The following is a 14588-nucleotide window of genomic DNA, read 5'->3' as shown; positions in this document are numbered from 1 at the left end:
CCCCAGCCCCAGCCCCAGCCCCAGCCCCAGCCCCAGCCCCAGCCCCAGGACCACTGCTGTCCTGTAGTCATGTCTTGGGTCAACAAGGCCTTCTGCAGAGGAAGCAGGCCAGGGATGTGTTGCCAGGGCCTAGAATCAGGTCTGTAGACACTAGTGACCACCTGGGGCTGCCCAACTGAGACATTCAGTGAGTGCTGGGCCCTGTGACTCCCAGCACCCTGGCCCTGGAGCAGGTGCCCAAACAACACCTTGGGCATGGCGTTGCCTGATCCAGCCAGCAGTTGTGGGGAAAGACCTTCTGGCTCATAGGGTGCAATCTAGTAAGACCCACGATAGTCACAGCAGGCCCAAAGTAAAAAGCTGTTCCCTACGTGGATGTGCCGTGTTGTGTCTGCCTGTACTAAAGACTCCCCTAGTTAGAAAGCAGGCCTGCCCTAGCACAAGCCAGAAACATTTCCTGAGCCCTGAGTCATGCATCCTTTCCTGGTTACTTCCCCCGGCTCAGGGAGAAGAGGCTGCAGCCGATGAACTGCCTGACGCGCTTCCAAGCCTTCTTCACGGCCCCTGTCGTCATCTTCCACCTGAACATCCTCTCGTATTTCAGCTTCCTCTTGCTCTATGCCTATGTTCTGATGATCGATTTCCAGGAGACGCCATCCTGGCGAGAGTGCATCATCTATTTTTGGCTCTTCTCCCTGGTGTGTGAGGAGACCCGCCAGGTACTGGACAGGCAAGGCAGGAGCAGGTGGCGGGTAGGCGACATTGGGCTTGATGCAGGGTAGGCTGTGCTGACGACTGGGTTGCCCCCAATGGCATGTGGAAGAGCATCTAGCCATGCTGAAGTGGGCAGCAGCAGTTCCTGTTTCCACATAGGTGTGTGTGTGCTCCCTCTTGTGAGGTGCTTTTTTGGGGGTTGACGTGCACACGATGTCTCGGGTACATCTGCGGATGAGTGAGAACATCACAAGCCAAGATCTTGTGGGATCTCCTAAAAATTCCATAATTTTTACCTGCAACTTGATGAAACTGCATCTCTCAGCCAGACATGCACTCAGGGACATGCTCTCAAGTATGTGCGTTGGTTCCTAGAGTTACAGAGACCACTAGGCCAGCTAGTCTGCCCGTAGGGTTTCAACCAGTTAGTGAGCCTAGTAACTTATGTGTAGCTAAAGCAGATCTTTCAGAAAGGCAGCCAAGCCTGATTTGAAGACATCAGGTGTTAGAGAACCTATTCCTTCTCTTAGAAGTTTGTTCCAGGGGCTAGTTAGCTTTACAGTGAAAAAAATTGTGCCTGATTTCTAATTTTGAGTTTGTCTATCTTCAGGTCTAATTTTTAGTTTGTCTATCTTCAGGTCTTCTTCTGTCTTTTCCCTCCAGATTTAAAGAGTTGATACCAGGTGTTTTTGGCCTGGGCAGGCAAGGAGTCCGTACCATCACCACCAAGAAAATGTGGACAGTCAGGTTTTTTTTAACATATGGAACTAGCTTTTTATGTTTGAAATCAGAAGCAAACCTAGGACTTGTTGTCTAAGCCTGTAAACCTACAGGAGGAAGGAGAACTGCTGCCATTTCCCCTGCAGGGACCTCTTGACCCATATCTCATGGAGATGGAATTGCATCTCTGCAGTGACTAGATCTTCAGCTGCTGTAGAGAGGTGTAGCTGTATAAACTCCAGTAGGGACTCTGTGGGACCTCACTGGTGCTGTACCAGTGTACACACAAGCTGGGGATCTGGCCCATTCCTCAAAGCTAGCCAGCTTCTGAATCTGGCTAGTATGTTTCCAATGTGCTCCCAAGATGCAATGGTGGTGATTCATCACCTCATCCTTACGCTGATCACTAAATAATGACTTCATGGTTGGTCCAAAGGATGATGATGATGATGATAATAATATCGCAACAGCCACTGTGCAGGTATCCTACCAGTTCCTGGCAATACCAGTGAACAGATCATCAAATTCCCGATCTCTCCCTATTATACAAAGATGAGTTCCAGTTTAGTGGGTAATGAGCTGGCAGATATATTGCCTGCCCAGCACTGCTGATGTCTGGGCTCTGCAGCTTTCTCCCTGAGTCACAAGAAGTGGTCCAAAGGAAATAAGCATTTCCAGCAACAAGAACTTCTTTATTATTCCATGAAGATTAAGCACCAGGGAAAAGTAAACTTCTGTAAAAAGCTAGATGACCAAGCTTTGAATCAGTGCCTCTCAACCTTTTTAGGCATAAGGCAACCCTCAGAAAATAACAGTTCTGAGCTTTCACTCATTTTTATGACTATAGAAAAATAATAGAGCAATTTTCTGTTGCAAAGAACTCAAAGACCACACCAGGTCACAACTTCCAGTGCCCCTCAGCAGCCTAAAGTCCTTTTACTGAAATACCTGATCCACTTCTTTTTCCCAACAGCTTTTCTATGACCCAGATGGGTGTGGGTTCCTGAAAATGGCTTCCTTGTACATCAGTGATTTCTGGAATAAGCTGGATGTCTGTGCCATCTTGATCTTTATGGCAGGACTGACATGTAGGTAAGTGTGAAGGAATTGGATGGGCAATCTCCTCATGCCATTTGCCAGAGCTGGCTGGAAAGCAGGGAGAGGAATTTGCAAATGTGTCCATTGAGATTTTTTTTCAACGTTTAAAAAGAATGGTAGTGTGAGAGAGATGATGTAGCCATGATGGTCTGTGAATTATGCGAGAGGCAAAGATTTCTTTGGGTGGTATCTTTTAGACCAACTGCATCACTGGGATAGACTTAAAGGAGCTTTTGAATACAAAACGTTCTTCTTCAGATCTGAGGGAAAAAGCCAGCACTGTGATTGATAGATTATTACTTTTTCTTCTCAGACCTGAGGAAGCATGTTTTGCATTCAAAAGCTCTTCTAAGTCTACCTCACTGATGCAGTTCACCCCCACCCCCCACCCAAAGATATCATCCAAAGAAATCCTTGCCTCTCCTGCTCAAAAAAATCTAAGTGCAAAATGCTAATAAAATTTTCAATTGGAACATGGATTTTTTTTACAAGCTTCCCTCTGTTCCCAGCCTGATGGGTTTTATGCTCTGTCCCACTCTTGAACAGGACTCCAGGGGAAGAGCTATTCTTCTCTGGGAAGGTAAGCTGTGCATTTACAAGAAAAACAACTCCACTTAAGTAGATGCACTGATGTGTTTTCTTTTCTCTTTTCTCTGCCAGGTTAATCCCATCTACTTTATATCCAGGACGGATCATATTGTCCCTGGCTTTTATCATTTTCTGCCTGCGTCTGATGCACATCTTCACAGTCAGTAAAACACTGGGGCCCAAAATTATCATTGTGAAGAGAATGGTAAGAGCTCCTCTTCCTTGGGGGTGACTTATTTGTAATGGGAGCAGAACAGGACCTACATAAGACTTGTGAATTGGGGCTCATGGAGAGGGTTGTAGGATCTGGTAGGGAAGTGAGTGTCACCCAAGCATTTGTTCCATTGAAAGCCAACTGTTCACTCCTGCTGTGTCTCTTTATTTTGCAGATGAAGGATGTCTTCTTCTTCCTCTTTCTTTTGGCTGTTTGGGTTGTGTCTTTTGGCGTGGCCAAGCAGGCCATTCTTATCCACAACGAGGAGCGGGTGGACTGGATCTTCCGGGGAGTCGTCTACCATTCCTACCTGACGATTTTTGGGCAGATCCCTTCCTACATTGATGGTACAGACTCCAGGGCTTCTCACTTGTTTCTGCCTAGGCCTTGTTGGTGATGGGCAGGGAAAGATTTCCAAACCAGGACAAGAACACAAGAGCATAAGACCTGCTATTGACTGGCTTAGAGCTTGGGTCCACGTAGGCCATGATCCTGCCTCACATAGTGGCAGAGGGTGGATGCAGAGGGGTGAGTGAACAGGATATCTTTGTTATAGCTCATGTTGGCTACCATGCTCATCCAGTTCTTCATGAACTAGTACTGTCAGTGTGTGGGGGACTGTAGCAGCTCAGGAAGGACCTCAGCCATGACAAGACTTTGCAACATGACTGAAACCATCTAGCCCACCCCCCAGCTCAAGGCAGCATCACCCTCATCTAAACTAGCCCAGCCAAGTATTTGTCCAACCTGCTGGAACTCTCTGGTCTCTGTCTGACTGGTTTGAGGGCTGGGTAGAGACAAAATGCAACAGGACTGATGCTCTGTTCCATGACACATGCTTCATTCAGCTGCAGCTCTGAGGTGTCAGCAAGGCTGGATCCCCAGCTGCTGCAAAGCAATAGTAGCTGTGCTGGAAGCAGTGGGCCAGGACCCAAGGTGGTGTCAGTGGAAACTGGTGTAAGAGAAGGAAGAGAGTGGCTCAGGGAGAGTGGGGCAGGTGGAGCAACAGGAGGTGGCTCCAGAACCTCTGGGCACAGGACTGGCTGATAATTGCAGTGACTCAAGGAGCCTGATCCTGGGAGGTGCTAGGTGCTGTCTGTCAGGCCCTGTACACCCTCAGCTGTCATTGTGGTCAGAGTCCCCCAGCATTCCCCACTCTCTTCACAAATGCATGCCAAAGAAATGCCTTGGCCCCTTTGCTGTGGCTAGCAATGAGGCTCTGTCACTCCTAAGACCGTCACTGGTTTCCATGGAAATACTAGCAAATCTTGGAGGTTTTGCAGGTCTGACAGGGAAATGTAGCTTTTGCTATCTGTTCCTTGCTCTTCCCTTCCTAAAGTTAGGCTCACGCTGTCAGACAGCAGAAATAATGCCATGTGGCTGGCTGTATGCTGGAAAAAGTGCTGTAGTACAGCTGCACTGAGTAGTTTGTGAGCCCTCTGTGGCTGTAATCTGTTCATCCAAAATACTGGGCAAATAGAAACAGCCTCCTCCAAAATCAGGAAGGGTTCACAAATGCCTCTCGGCCTAAAGAAAGGCCTGAATTGATCTAATCTGAGGGACTGCTCATCCTATTTGGCCAGGTCGTCATTAGGAGTAACTAGCCACAGATTAGCTAATGCAGCTGGGAGTGCAGAGGTGGGGTGGTGAAGGCTGGACCAGCCTATTTTAGTTTCTTAGCAGTGTTTAGCTGAGGAGACAAGGCCAGTCAGTCAGGGCAACACACCAGGGCTATTGTTCCTACAGAGGCAGCTGAGTGTCCATGCCTCATGCAGAGCCTGAGTTGATGCTTGGAGAGTGAGAAATGAGCTAAAGCACAGGCTGCTATGAACCCACCACCATTCAGGCAGTGTACTTTCCATGTTGGCTCTTGGTTTTGGGCAGAGAGGCCCAAATGCCAGTACCTGATGCTAGTAGACTGAGGTGTATACAAGAAGCTGGGGTCTCCCATTGTCGAGCTCTTCCCTGTTCTCCTGCAGGAGTGAACTTCAACATCAATCAGTGCAGCCCAAATGGAACTGACCCCTACAAGCCAAAGTGCCCAGAGAGCAGTGAGGAGAACATGGAGCCCATCTTCCCGCAGTGGCTGACAGTTCTCCTACTCTGCATGTACCTGCTCTCTACCAACATCCTCCTCCTCAACCTCCTCATCGCCATGTTCAAGTGAGTCTGTCCTGAGCTTGCTGCGCACCCCTAGCTGTGCTTCAGGGAGCAGGTGGTGCTAGGAAATGGTGGACTAAGGCAGGGTGCTGTGGGATGAGCCCATCCTTAGGCAGGGGCTCTGGGCACTCTGATCTGCATGGCAGAGACGGCTTGGGGGCATGGACTAGTGTGTGAGCTGGTGCTCTGACACTGGCTTTGGGAAGTTACCTGGTGCTTATGGGCACATGAGGCCCATGCCCAAAGTCTGAGTATCCTGTGCATGGGGTAGTGTTGAGCTAGATGGGTACTGTGGTGCAGGCTTGTGTTTCTCTAGCCCCCAGGATGGCATGTACTCGCCTCTTCTTTTTGGACCTCTTCCCAACCCTCTGGCCACACCACAGATAACCCTTCTGCTTTGCCCCTCCCAGCTACACATTTCAGCAGGTGCAGGCACACACCGATCAGATCTGGAAGTTCCAGCGCCATGACCTCATTGAGGAGTATCACGGCCGGCCTCCAGCCCCGCCACCCTTCATCCTCCTCAACCACCTGCAGCTCTTCATCAGGAGGGTCATTCTGCGAAAGCCAGCAACCCGGCCCAAGCAGCTCAGTAAGGAGCTCCTTTCCCAATGGAGCCAGCTGTAATGATGTGGGGCTTTGTGCTTCCCAAGCCTGGCTGGCATTCTGATAATCCTTGTGGCACAAAGGACTAAGCTTGAGACTTGGTACATGATCTTGTGTGCCATTGTTATGGTGGCCCTGGTGCTCTAAGAGACACCGGGTGACAGTAGTGGCTACTGTGCTAGACTGGGATCTAGAGACCGTGTAGTGAGCTACTACTAAATGGCACTGGGGCTTATATTGGGCTGAATGTGGCCTACGCAGTCTGTTTTCAACTTGGCCTGCCCTGTGCAGCTTCTTCTCCCTCGCTCAGTTCTCATTTCCTCTGCAGAAGAAAAGCTGGAGAAGAATGAGGAAACGGCTCTCCTATCCTGGGAGATGTACCTGAAAGAGAACTACCTGCAGAGTCAGCAATGTCAAAAGAAGCAAAACACAGAGCAGAGGGTCCAAGACATTGCACTCAGGTACTGGCCCCATCCCTTCTCTGAGGCCAGGTTGTGTTTCTGCTTAGAGCTGCTGGTGTGGAGAAGAACAACAGGTGTCTCTGTCCTTGGATCACATGTGGGCAACTCTGCTTGACACTGTCCTCTGGGTTTGGGTGGCTGATGCCCCTTGTGCCACGTGTCATAGTTCCAAGGCGAACTGCTCCTTTCTCCCTCTGCTTGTGCATGCCTTGATGTCAGGCCTCATACCTAAACCTCTCCTGGGGGGAATTCCTCTTCAAGGGAGGCCTGGGCCTAAGCACACTGCTTATTAACCATATGTCCAGCTGGTCTTGATGTGTGTAGCTCTCCTGCATGGGCATCTGTGATGCCTCCAGTGACCAGACCACCCTTTTGAACCACAATGCAGTCTATTTTAATAAAGAAACACAGCATTTCAGGGAAAGGATGTTTTAAAACAAAAAATAGTCTACACATGTATCTGTCTTGCCAGTTTAGTGTACCAAGCTCTCATGGTAGCTGAGGCAGGCTGAGGTTTTTCAGATCCTCTCCCCCATCCCCACAGGATCCTGTGTTTCTTTCTGGTTCCTCTGGAAAAAATACTCCTTGCCCTTGGGAGATTCTTCATAGCTCCCAGTGCAGCTCTTGATTTCTCATGGTCCTAGGCTATTTCCTGACCTGGCACCATCTCTCAAGTGTTGTGGAGAAGTGGCTGACCTGCAGTTTTTTTTCTACAGTTATCTCTTTAGCTGAACCAATATCCTCCTGTGTGAGGCCTCCTGGTAGCCAAGTTAGCATGCAGTGTTCGGCTGTTACTGCAGGGCAACTCCAAATCCCTTCTAGTCTGGAGCTGCACTTGCCCTGGGCCATTCTGGCATGACACCTGGATGTGGTTTGCTAAAAGCTGCGGACTCACCACACCACTTTCTGCTGGGACAGTGGATTTGAGGTCCTTTGTCTCAGCCTCTTCCTCTTCCCAGAGCTTTGATAATCCACCTGCCATGTTCCCAATCACCTCACTTCCCAGCCCAGGCTGCCTGGGGCTCCCTTCCAGCTCATCAGTCTGGAAGTCACTCATGACACTACAAACTGAGGCAGCTGCTCTCTTCCCCTGGGCTTGAATGTGCTTCACTGTGGTGTTCCACATCTCACTCACCCAGGGAACAAGGGGCTTGAATATGGTATTTGGGGATGTGGAGAAAAGTACTATGCTGTGGTTTTGGCCCCACACTCCAGCCCATACTCTTGGGTACATTCCTTTTTCATCCATGGTGGGCCCAGCCACGTGCTGGGGGATTGCCCTTCGGGACAGGGAGCTTCTCACTATGGTGACTCCTTGCAGAGCTGGATGAGCTCTGCAGGCAGCAGGACTTGGTTTGTGTCAGTGGAGGGGGAGTTGGTAGATTATCAATGATCTGAGCTTCTTGGAAAAAAGCTAAACAGTAGGCCTGTGCGAGTTGGCAGCGATCCAATCCAGCTTTGGACCGGGTTTCTGCCTCGATCCAGCCGAAACGGCTCTGAAGCTTCAAAGCCACCTCAGAGATCTGGCCATAGCGTATAATGGGGGAATCAATTAAATATCTATAACTTTGTTGTTTTTTGTCTGATTTGGTTGAAATTTGTAGGATTGGTAGCCTCTGCTGAGAGCATAAATCCTGCCAAGTTTCAAGAAGGTAGATGCAGGGGTTTGGGGGAGAACTGTACCCCAAATTCTCAAAAGCCAAACTCCTGTCACATTTATGTGTTACACCACAGGAGGGTCAAAACTGCAGGGCTGGTAGGTTTTGCTGAGGCCACAAAGCCTGCCAAGTTTCAAGAATGGTGCAGGGGTTTGGGGGGAACTGCCCCTCAAGATGCAGAGAAGCAAAACTTGTGACATGAGTGACACTGTTTGTGTTAAGGCGCAGCTGGGTGACAGCTGCAGGGATGGTGGCCCCTTCTGAGGCCACAATGCCTGCCAGCTGTCGTGGAGATCAGTGCAGGGGGGTTCTGGGGCCCTGCACCCCTAGCTGCTGACAGACAAAACTCGTGACATGCATGCTTGTAGGAATGACTGTGTCTGTCTTGGGGCAGTTGATTGTCTGTACTGATTATTTCCTCTCCTTAGTCTCTGCTCTTGTAGGTGCTAATTGATGGCAATTAACTGGCTAGATTAGCTAGGTCCTGTGTATCCAGCTGGTCCCTGAGTGAATTATGATTGATTGGTAACTGGTAACACAGTAGCTTAGCAGCCAGGCCTGCAGTAGTGTCTCCCAGCCCCAAGACAGACACAGTCAGTCCCAGAAGCACCCATGGCATGAGTTTTGTCTGTCAGCAGGTAGGTGTGCAGGGCCCCAGAACCCCCCTGCACCGATCTCCTCGACAGCTGGCAGGCATCATGGTCTCAGCAGGGGCTACCATCCCTGCGGCTGTCACCCTGCTGCACCTTAACACACGCAGCGTCACCCATGGCACGAGTTTTGCTTGTCTGCAGCTTGAGGGGCAGTTCCCCCCAAACGCCTGCACTGATGTTCTTGAAACTTGGCAGGCTTTGTGGCCTCAGCAAGAGCTACCAGCCCTGCAGTCTTGACCCCCCTGTGTTGTAACGCCTAGATATGACAGGAGTTTTGCTCTCAAGAATTTGGGGTGCAGTTCCCCACAAGCCCCTGCACTGATCTTCTGGAAACTTGGCAGGATTCATGCTTTCTGTAGAATCTACCACCCCTGAAAAGTTCATCCAAATCAGACAAAAAACAACAAAGTTATAGATATTTTATTGTTTCCCCATTATACCCTATGGCCAGATCTCCAAGGCGGCTCTGAACCACTTCAGAAAGCTGAACAAGGCGGCGCTTCAACCCGGATGTGCTGCTTCCCACCCCAAAGTGTCCAAAGCTTCTCCGGATCTGAAGCTCTGTGCAAAGCCTCGCACAGCCCTACTAAACAGACCTACTCTGTTGTCCTAGCAGGAGTGGGGAGGGCAAAAGAAACCCCTCTCCTGTTGCAAGTGGAAATACATGGCATGGATGTGGGTACTCCTGGGTGCACCCCTGCTTCTGTGAGGAAAATACAGGGAATGATGGAGCTGCTGCTTTAACCAGGAGGCTCTGACCCCATTCACCTACTACCAAGAACCACAGAGACAAAGCATCTGGGCCATGCCCAGGCTGCACTTAGAAGACCTTGAAGGAGAGTAGAATTTGGTCTGCTCTCTGCAGGCCCCTATGTCCATGCTGTGCCAGCTCTCTACACTGGTGTGGTCCTGGATGGGGGAAATGGGGAGAGAAGGACTGACTGGGTGTATTTGGGTGAGAAGGATTTTATGCCCATGAAAGCAGCTTGGTAGAGGCCAGCGGATGGCAGGTGAGCATGGGCAGCTCAGGGGGAGCTGGGGACTTTGGTGCCTGGGTAGACCATTTGTGTGAAGCACCAAATGCCCTAATGAGGGGCTGGGTGAGTTCTGCCAGTGTGTGTGATCAGTGTGCATTGCCCATAACAGCTCTTGCTTACTGTGGCCCTGACTGGCCATGCTCCTAGGGAGAGAGAGCCACCATCACCTGCAATCCCTGCATCCCACCTGGTGCATGCAGTGGGACAAGGGAGGTGTCCCCTATCACACCAGTCTGCAGGGTTGGACTCGCAGCATGCCAGCTGACAGTGTGACACACCTGCTTCGCCTCTGCTTCAGGTTTCCAGCATTGGCTGAAGCACAGTCCTCCTCTGAGCTTTCCCAGAGGCAGTGCAGCTCCTCACTGACTCCTGCTCAGGCCTGCACCTCAACACTGTGTGACTAGTTATGAGATGGTTGCCACCAACACCATGGGTGTTGACACTGCAGGGGCAGAAGTGTCACACTGTGCTCTCCTTTTGACTGTGAGTGTCAGTGCAGAGAAGGGCTGTCTGTGCTCACAGGTCTAAGTGAACGCACATAAACCAGACAGCTTATCTTTATCCATTGTTTTGCAGTAGCCCCATTGCCCGTTGCGTTGCCTGCCTCTATTGCAGGTCTTGGTTCTCTAAAGCAGCTTTTGATCTCTCTCTTTGTCTCTGTGCTCCTTCCATTTCAGAGTTGACACGCTGGCAGAGCTGCTGGAACTGGACCGGGTGAAGAGGACGGGCATGGTAGAGCAGAGGCTGCTGTGTCTGGAGGAGCAGGTGAGGCAGACTTCCCCACTCAGAGAAAGTCTGTGCGACTAGTGAGGCTTCGGGTAAGCAGCCCAACCAAAAAAAAAGGCAAGGAGGATTCAGTTTGGATGAAACAAAATTGAGATGTTTCATTTTCATGTCAAAATGACCCCCCTATACACATAAGTTAATTTTCATTCAGTGGGAAATGTTCTCTTTGACCCAAAGTGGGTCATTTCCTCATGGATGCTTGGGGGGAAATCAAATGCAGTGAGAGGCCCTGTTCACAAGACAGATGGATAAGGGGGGCTCTCTCTTGTACTGTCCACTTGCCCAGTGTCTAGAACCCTCAGTCAAGATGTGGGTTCAAGTCTTACCACTACCTCAATGGACTTCTACACCCACATCTGCCAAGGGAGTGCTCCTACCCCCAAACCTTTGTGAGGGAGAGGGGGAGACAGGGACCCCTCCCATCAAAGTTGTTCCTCTTTGCATTAATGGATCAAAGATTCACTGAAGCAGGGAGTAGTACCCAGGTGCCCCCCTTGAGACCCTCCTCCTGTCTGTGGCATTCAAGTGATTCACACAAAATGGGACAGCTCCAGCACAAGAAGTGAAGCACATGTCCTTGCAGGATAGTGTATAGCCTTTCCTAGGACGTTCAAGATGTGCATGTGAATCTCCTCAGCCTAAGGGATGGGGGTTGGGGGAGTCGGAGCTCAGGCCTCATCCACTTCTGTCTGCACCCTTGTATAAAAGGTGAGGTCCTCGTCTGCCTCCTCTGGCAGCTTCATGAATCGAGCCCTGAAAATTTGTTTTCCAGCTGAAACCATTTAGTGTAATTAACCTAAATTCTCTAAGGTAGGAATTCAGGGAATTCCCTATGGAGTGACTGAGACTTCATTTTTCAGTGAACTCACTCATCACCAAAAAAACATTTCCCAGCTGTAATAGAAAGATGCATCTGGAGCCTTGAACCTGTCACACACCTGAGTGGAATGGACTGTGCCCAAGACTGGGTGGCAGTGTCAGGAGTTTAGGGGACAGGCTGTGTCCAGGACTACCAAGAAATCTGGGAAACCTTTCCAGAATTTTCAGAGAGCTGTAAATGCATCTCAAACTGAATCCCCACCTCTGCTATCCAGGGAACCTCTCCCACAAGCGAAGCCATGGACCCTCCCTCTCTGCCTCCCCTTCAAACTGGGCACTGGGAAGGAGATCCTGGTAGAAAGGTGGCTTTCGCTGACTGTCTTTGAATACTTTGAAACAGATGCTCCAGAGCACCAAGGCCCTGAACTGGATTGTCCAAGCCCTGTACGGGAATGGATATGGGCTGGAGGAGGATGCTCCCTGCATGAGTAAGTTCAACAGATCTGTTGCTGCACAGGTACATGAAAGGGGGTGTGAGCATAGAGCATCCTTTGTCTTCTGGGACCTGGTTCTCTTCTGGCTCCTAAAGGATTGACACTGGTGTCACTCCTGCTTTTCTGCTGAGGTCTCTCCTGACCATTCCTGGCAAGTATCAGGAGCTCACATGTGCTAAATAGCCAAAGCAGGCTGCACACTCTTGCATTTCCTTTCCTCTGAAGAAGGATTGTGGATCTGCTTGGAGTCCTGGAGCCACGGTGGGAGGGAGAAGGTAGTTCTCAAATGGGTTGAGTCAGCTCCCTCAGCACGGTGCAAGTTTCTTCACCAAGAGCATGGACAGCAGCATGATAGCCCCAGAGACGTGGCTTTCCTGCACAGGCTCCATGTCTCCAGTGTGCTTCTTGGCCTGTGCCTAGGGCCACTCTGAGCTGGCTCTAATGCCTCACCTGCAAGCTTTGGGTGAGGTGGGCTCAGCACAGAGTCTGTGCAGACTTGGCCCCAGGGCTGGAGCTCCTCCAGGTTGGGCTGGGTGTGCCAGTCACTTTTCCCATCTACCTGTAAAGGCACCTCTTGCTCCTGCTCCAGGCCTCTCTCTCTTCTTCCCATCGCCAAATGGGCTCTGGTTTTCCTCTGGAGAGTCTTCTCTCTTTTCCCAGCTGCTGGGGAAGCTTAGAGGCAGCTCCCAACCTCCCACCTACCCCCAGCTCTCTGATGTGTTGAATTTGCTCTCAGCACCTGCTTCCACCCTCCAGTGATGTGCAGGCCATATGATGGGGCAGAGCAGGGGCTGCAGCGCCAGGCATCTGGGACAGTGGGAATAAACAGGGAGCCCAGACTACCTGTCACCACTTGGCAGGCAAGATTCTGACTGGAAACCACTGGGTATAATGGGAGTTTGTTCATTGCTTCCAGTGAGCTCTGGGCAGCGAAGAAAGCCATGCTGTTGTGAGGATACCCCCAAATACCCCCATAGCTTTACCTCCTAATGTCTCTTGGGTCTCAGTTCCTTTGCCACTTTGCGAGACCTTGTCTGTCTGTGCTTGTCTCAGTCCCCAGCAAAATGCCTGAGGTGAAGGACTATGACTCGGAAGAGAAACCTCAGGAGATGAAGTCCCTGTATCACGTGAATGCCCGCAACTTCCTATATCCCAGCTCCTACACCATCCGCTTCCCGGTGCCGGACGAGAAAGTGCCCTGGGAGGTAGGAGTCTTAGCCCACAGGGAGCAGGCCCTGAGCCTGGGAGATGCCACCTTGTAGGAAAGGGGCTCCACTTTTTCATAGGTGTTGAGGTAGGCTGGTGTCGTGGGCTGAGCACTGAGCAAGGAGTCGGGAACCGCTGTGTTCAGCGAGACACTGCTGCACTGCATGCTTTCATGCCAGTCACACAGACCAGGGTCAGTGAGCTACAGCCCACAGGCCAAATCCAGCCTAAGAAGCTGGGACATCAGGGGCAATTCAGCATTAGGTCACCAGGCTGGACTGGATGATCTGCAAGGTCCCTTCCAGCCCATAACAATCTATGAATCAGCAACACAGAGGGATGATGTGGTGGCTGCTGGACCTAACTGCATTAATTCAGCCTGCTCTTCCTTAAAGGTTGCTTACCCCGGGCTTTTTATTAGACCACCAATATCAAACTTGCAGCTTCCATCCACATTTAGGCCTGTAGATAAGGGGCCCCATTATCAGAAGTCAGGGGGAGCCACAGGGGCCCAGGACTTCAGATTTTAGCTTGAAACCTCATTATGCATGCAGATACCTGTCCTTAGGCACCTCCATCTGAAATGTGGGCCTTGTCCTTACCTCTGTGTAGAAGACAGCAGCTGCTACTGATCCCCTGCATGGGAGTATAGGTTAGCAGAGAGAGAATCTCAAGAGCACCTAAGTGATTTAGCAGCTGGATTTTCATTTTCTAAAGGGATTCAGGTACTTTGGTGCTCAAGATTTAAGGCAAATCCCTGAGAATTTGACTCCTTTGCACCTAGATCTCTTCTGAAAATGGGCTGCAGATTTCTTAGTTACTTGCGTGCCTTTGCAAGTGTTATCCAGCATGCTCTAGATGAATAACATGGCCTTATTTCAGTGTGCATGTGGTACTACCCTTCTCTCAGTCCCACCAGCAGCCAAGGGCTCAAGGGTGGGTTCTGGGCCTGATTCTGGAGCAGCCTAAGGGCACACTCTGGTGCTGGAATATACCAGCAGACTTGGGTAGGTGGTATGCACTCAGTCCCGGCCTCTACAAGACCTGCCACTAACGTAGTATAGGCCTCCTTGCATCTTGCTGGAAGACCAGCATATACCTGATGATTCTGGCCTGAAATTCTCGGCTAAGGAAACAACTCAGCTGAGAATTTTGGGCTGAGGTGGGACCCAACCCATGACTGGGCGGTGAATATCAAGGGCTATAGGCTGTACAGGAGAGACAGGACAGGGAGGAAAGGTGGGGTTGTGGTGCTCTACATTAAGGAGGAATACACATCATCACCAGGTAGCACAGAGTCAGAGGAGGGGCACATGGAAGTGCTCTGGGTTAGAATACAAGGCAGTCGAGGGGAAAGAGATTTAACGGTGGGGG

At 50.5% G+C, this 14588-nt stretch overlaps 1 protein-coding gene across 2 annotated transcripts in view; it reads left to right on the top strand.

Annotated features, from left to right (window-relative positions):
• Positions 1 to 14588, top strand: part of TRPM2 (transient receptor potential cation channel subfamily M member 2) — a 61127-nt gene that overhangs the window by 37208 nt on the left and 9331 nt on the right. For both annotated transcript variants that reach the window (XM_019512730.1, XM_019512737.1), the window contains exons 17-26: positions 506 to 719; positions 2408 to 2526; positions 3193 to 3325; positions 3510 to 3681; positions 5314 to 5497; positions 5905 to 6086; positions 6429 to 6561; positions 10587 to 10674; positions 11915 to 12002; positions 13062 to 13213. In XM_019512730.1, the coding sequence (XP_019368275.1) occupies positions 506 to 719; positions 2408 to 2526; positions 3193 to 3325; positions 3510 to 3681; positions 5314 to 5497; positions 5905 to 6086; positions 6429 to 6561; positions 10587 to 10674; positions 11915 to 12002; positions 13062 to 13213 (1465 nt within the window). The remainder of the gene's footprint in view (positions 1 to 505; positions 720 to 2407; positions 2527 to 3192; positions 3326 to 3509; positions 3682 to 5313; positions 5498 to 5904; positions 6087 to 6428; positions 6562 to 10586; positions 10675 to 11914; positions 12003 to 13061; positions 13214 to 14588) is intronic.

Source organism: Gavialis gangeticus, unplaced genomic scaffold (genome assembly GCF_001723915.1).
Source record: "Gavialis gangeticus isolate Ggan-Ray unplaced genomic scaffold, GavGan_comp1, whole genome shotgun sequence".
Lineage (NCBI taxonomy): Eukaryota > Metazoa > Chordata > Crocodylia > Gavialidae > Gavialis > Gavialis gangeticus.
This window is presented reverse-complemented; position numbering and strand designations above follow the sequence as displayed.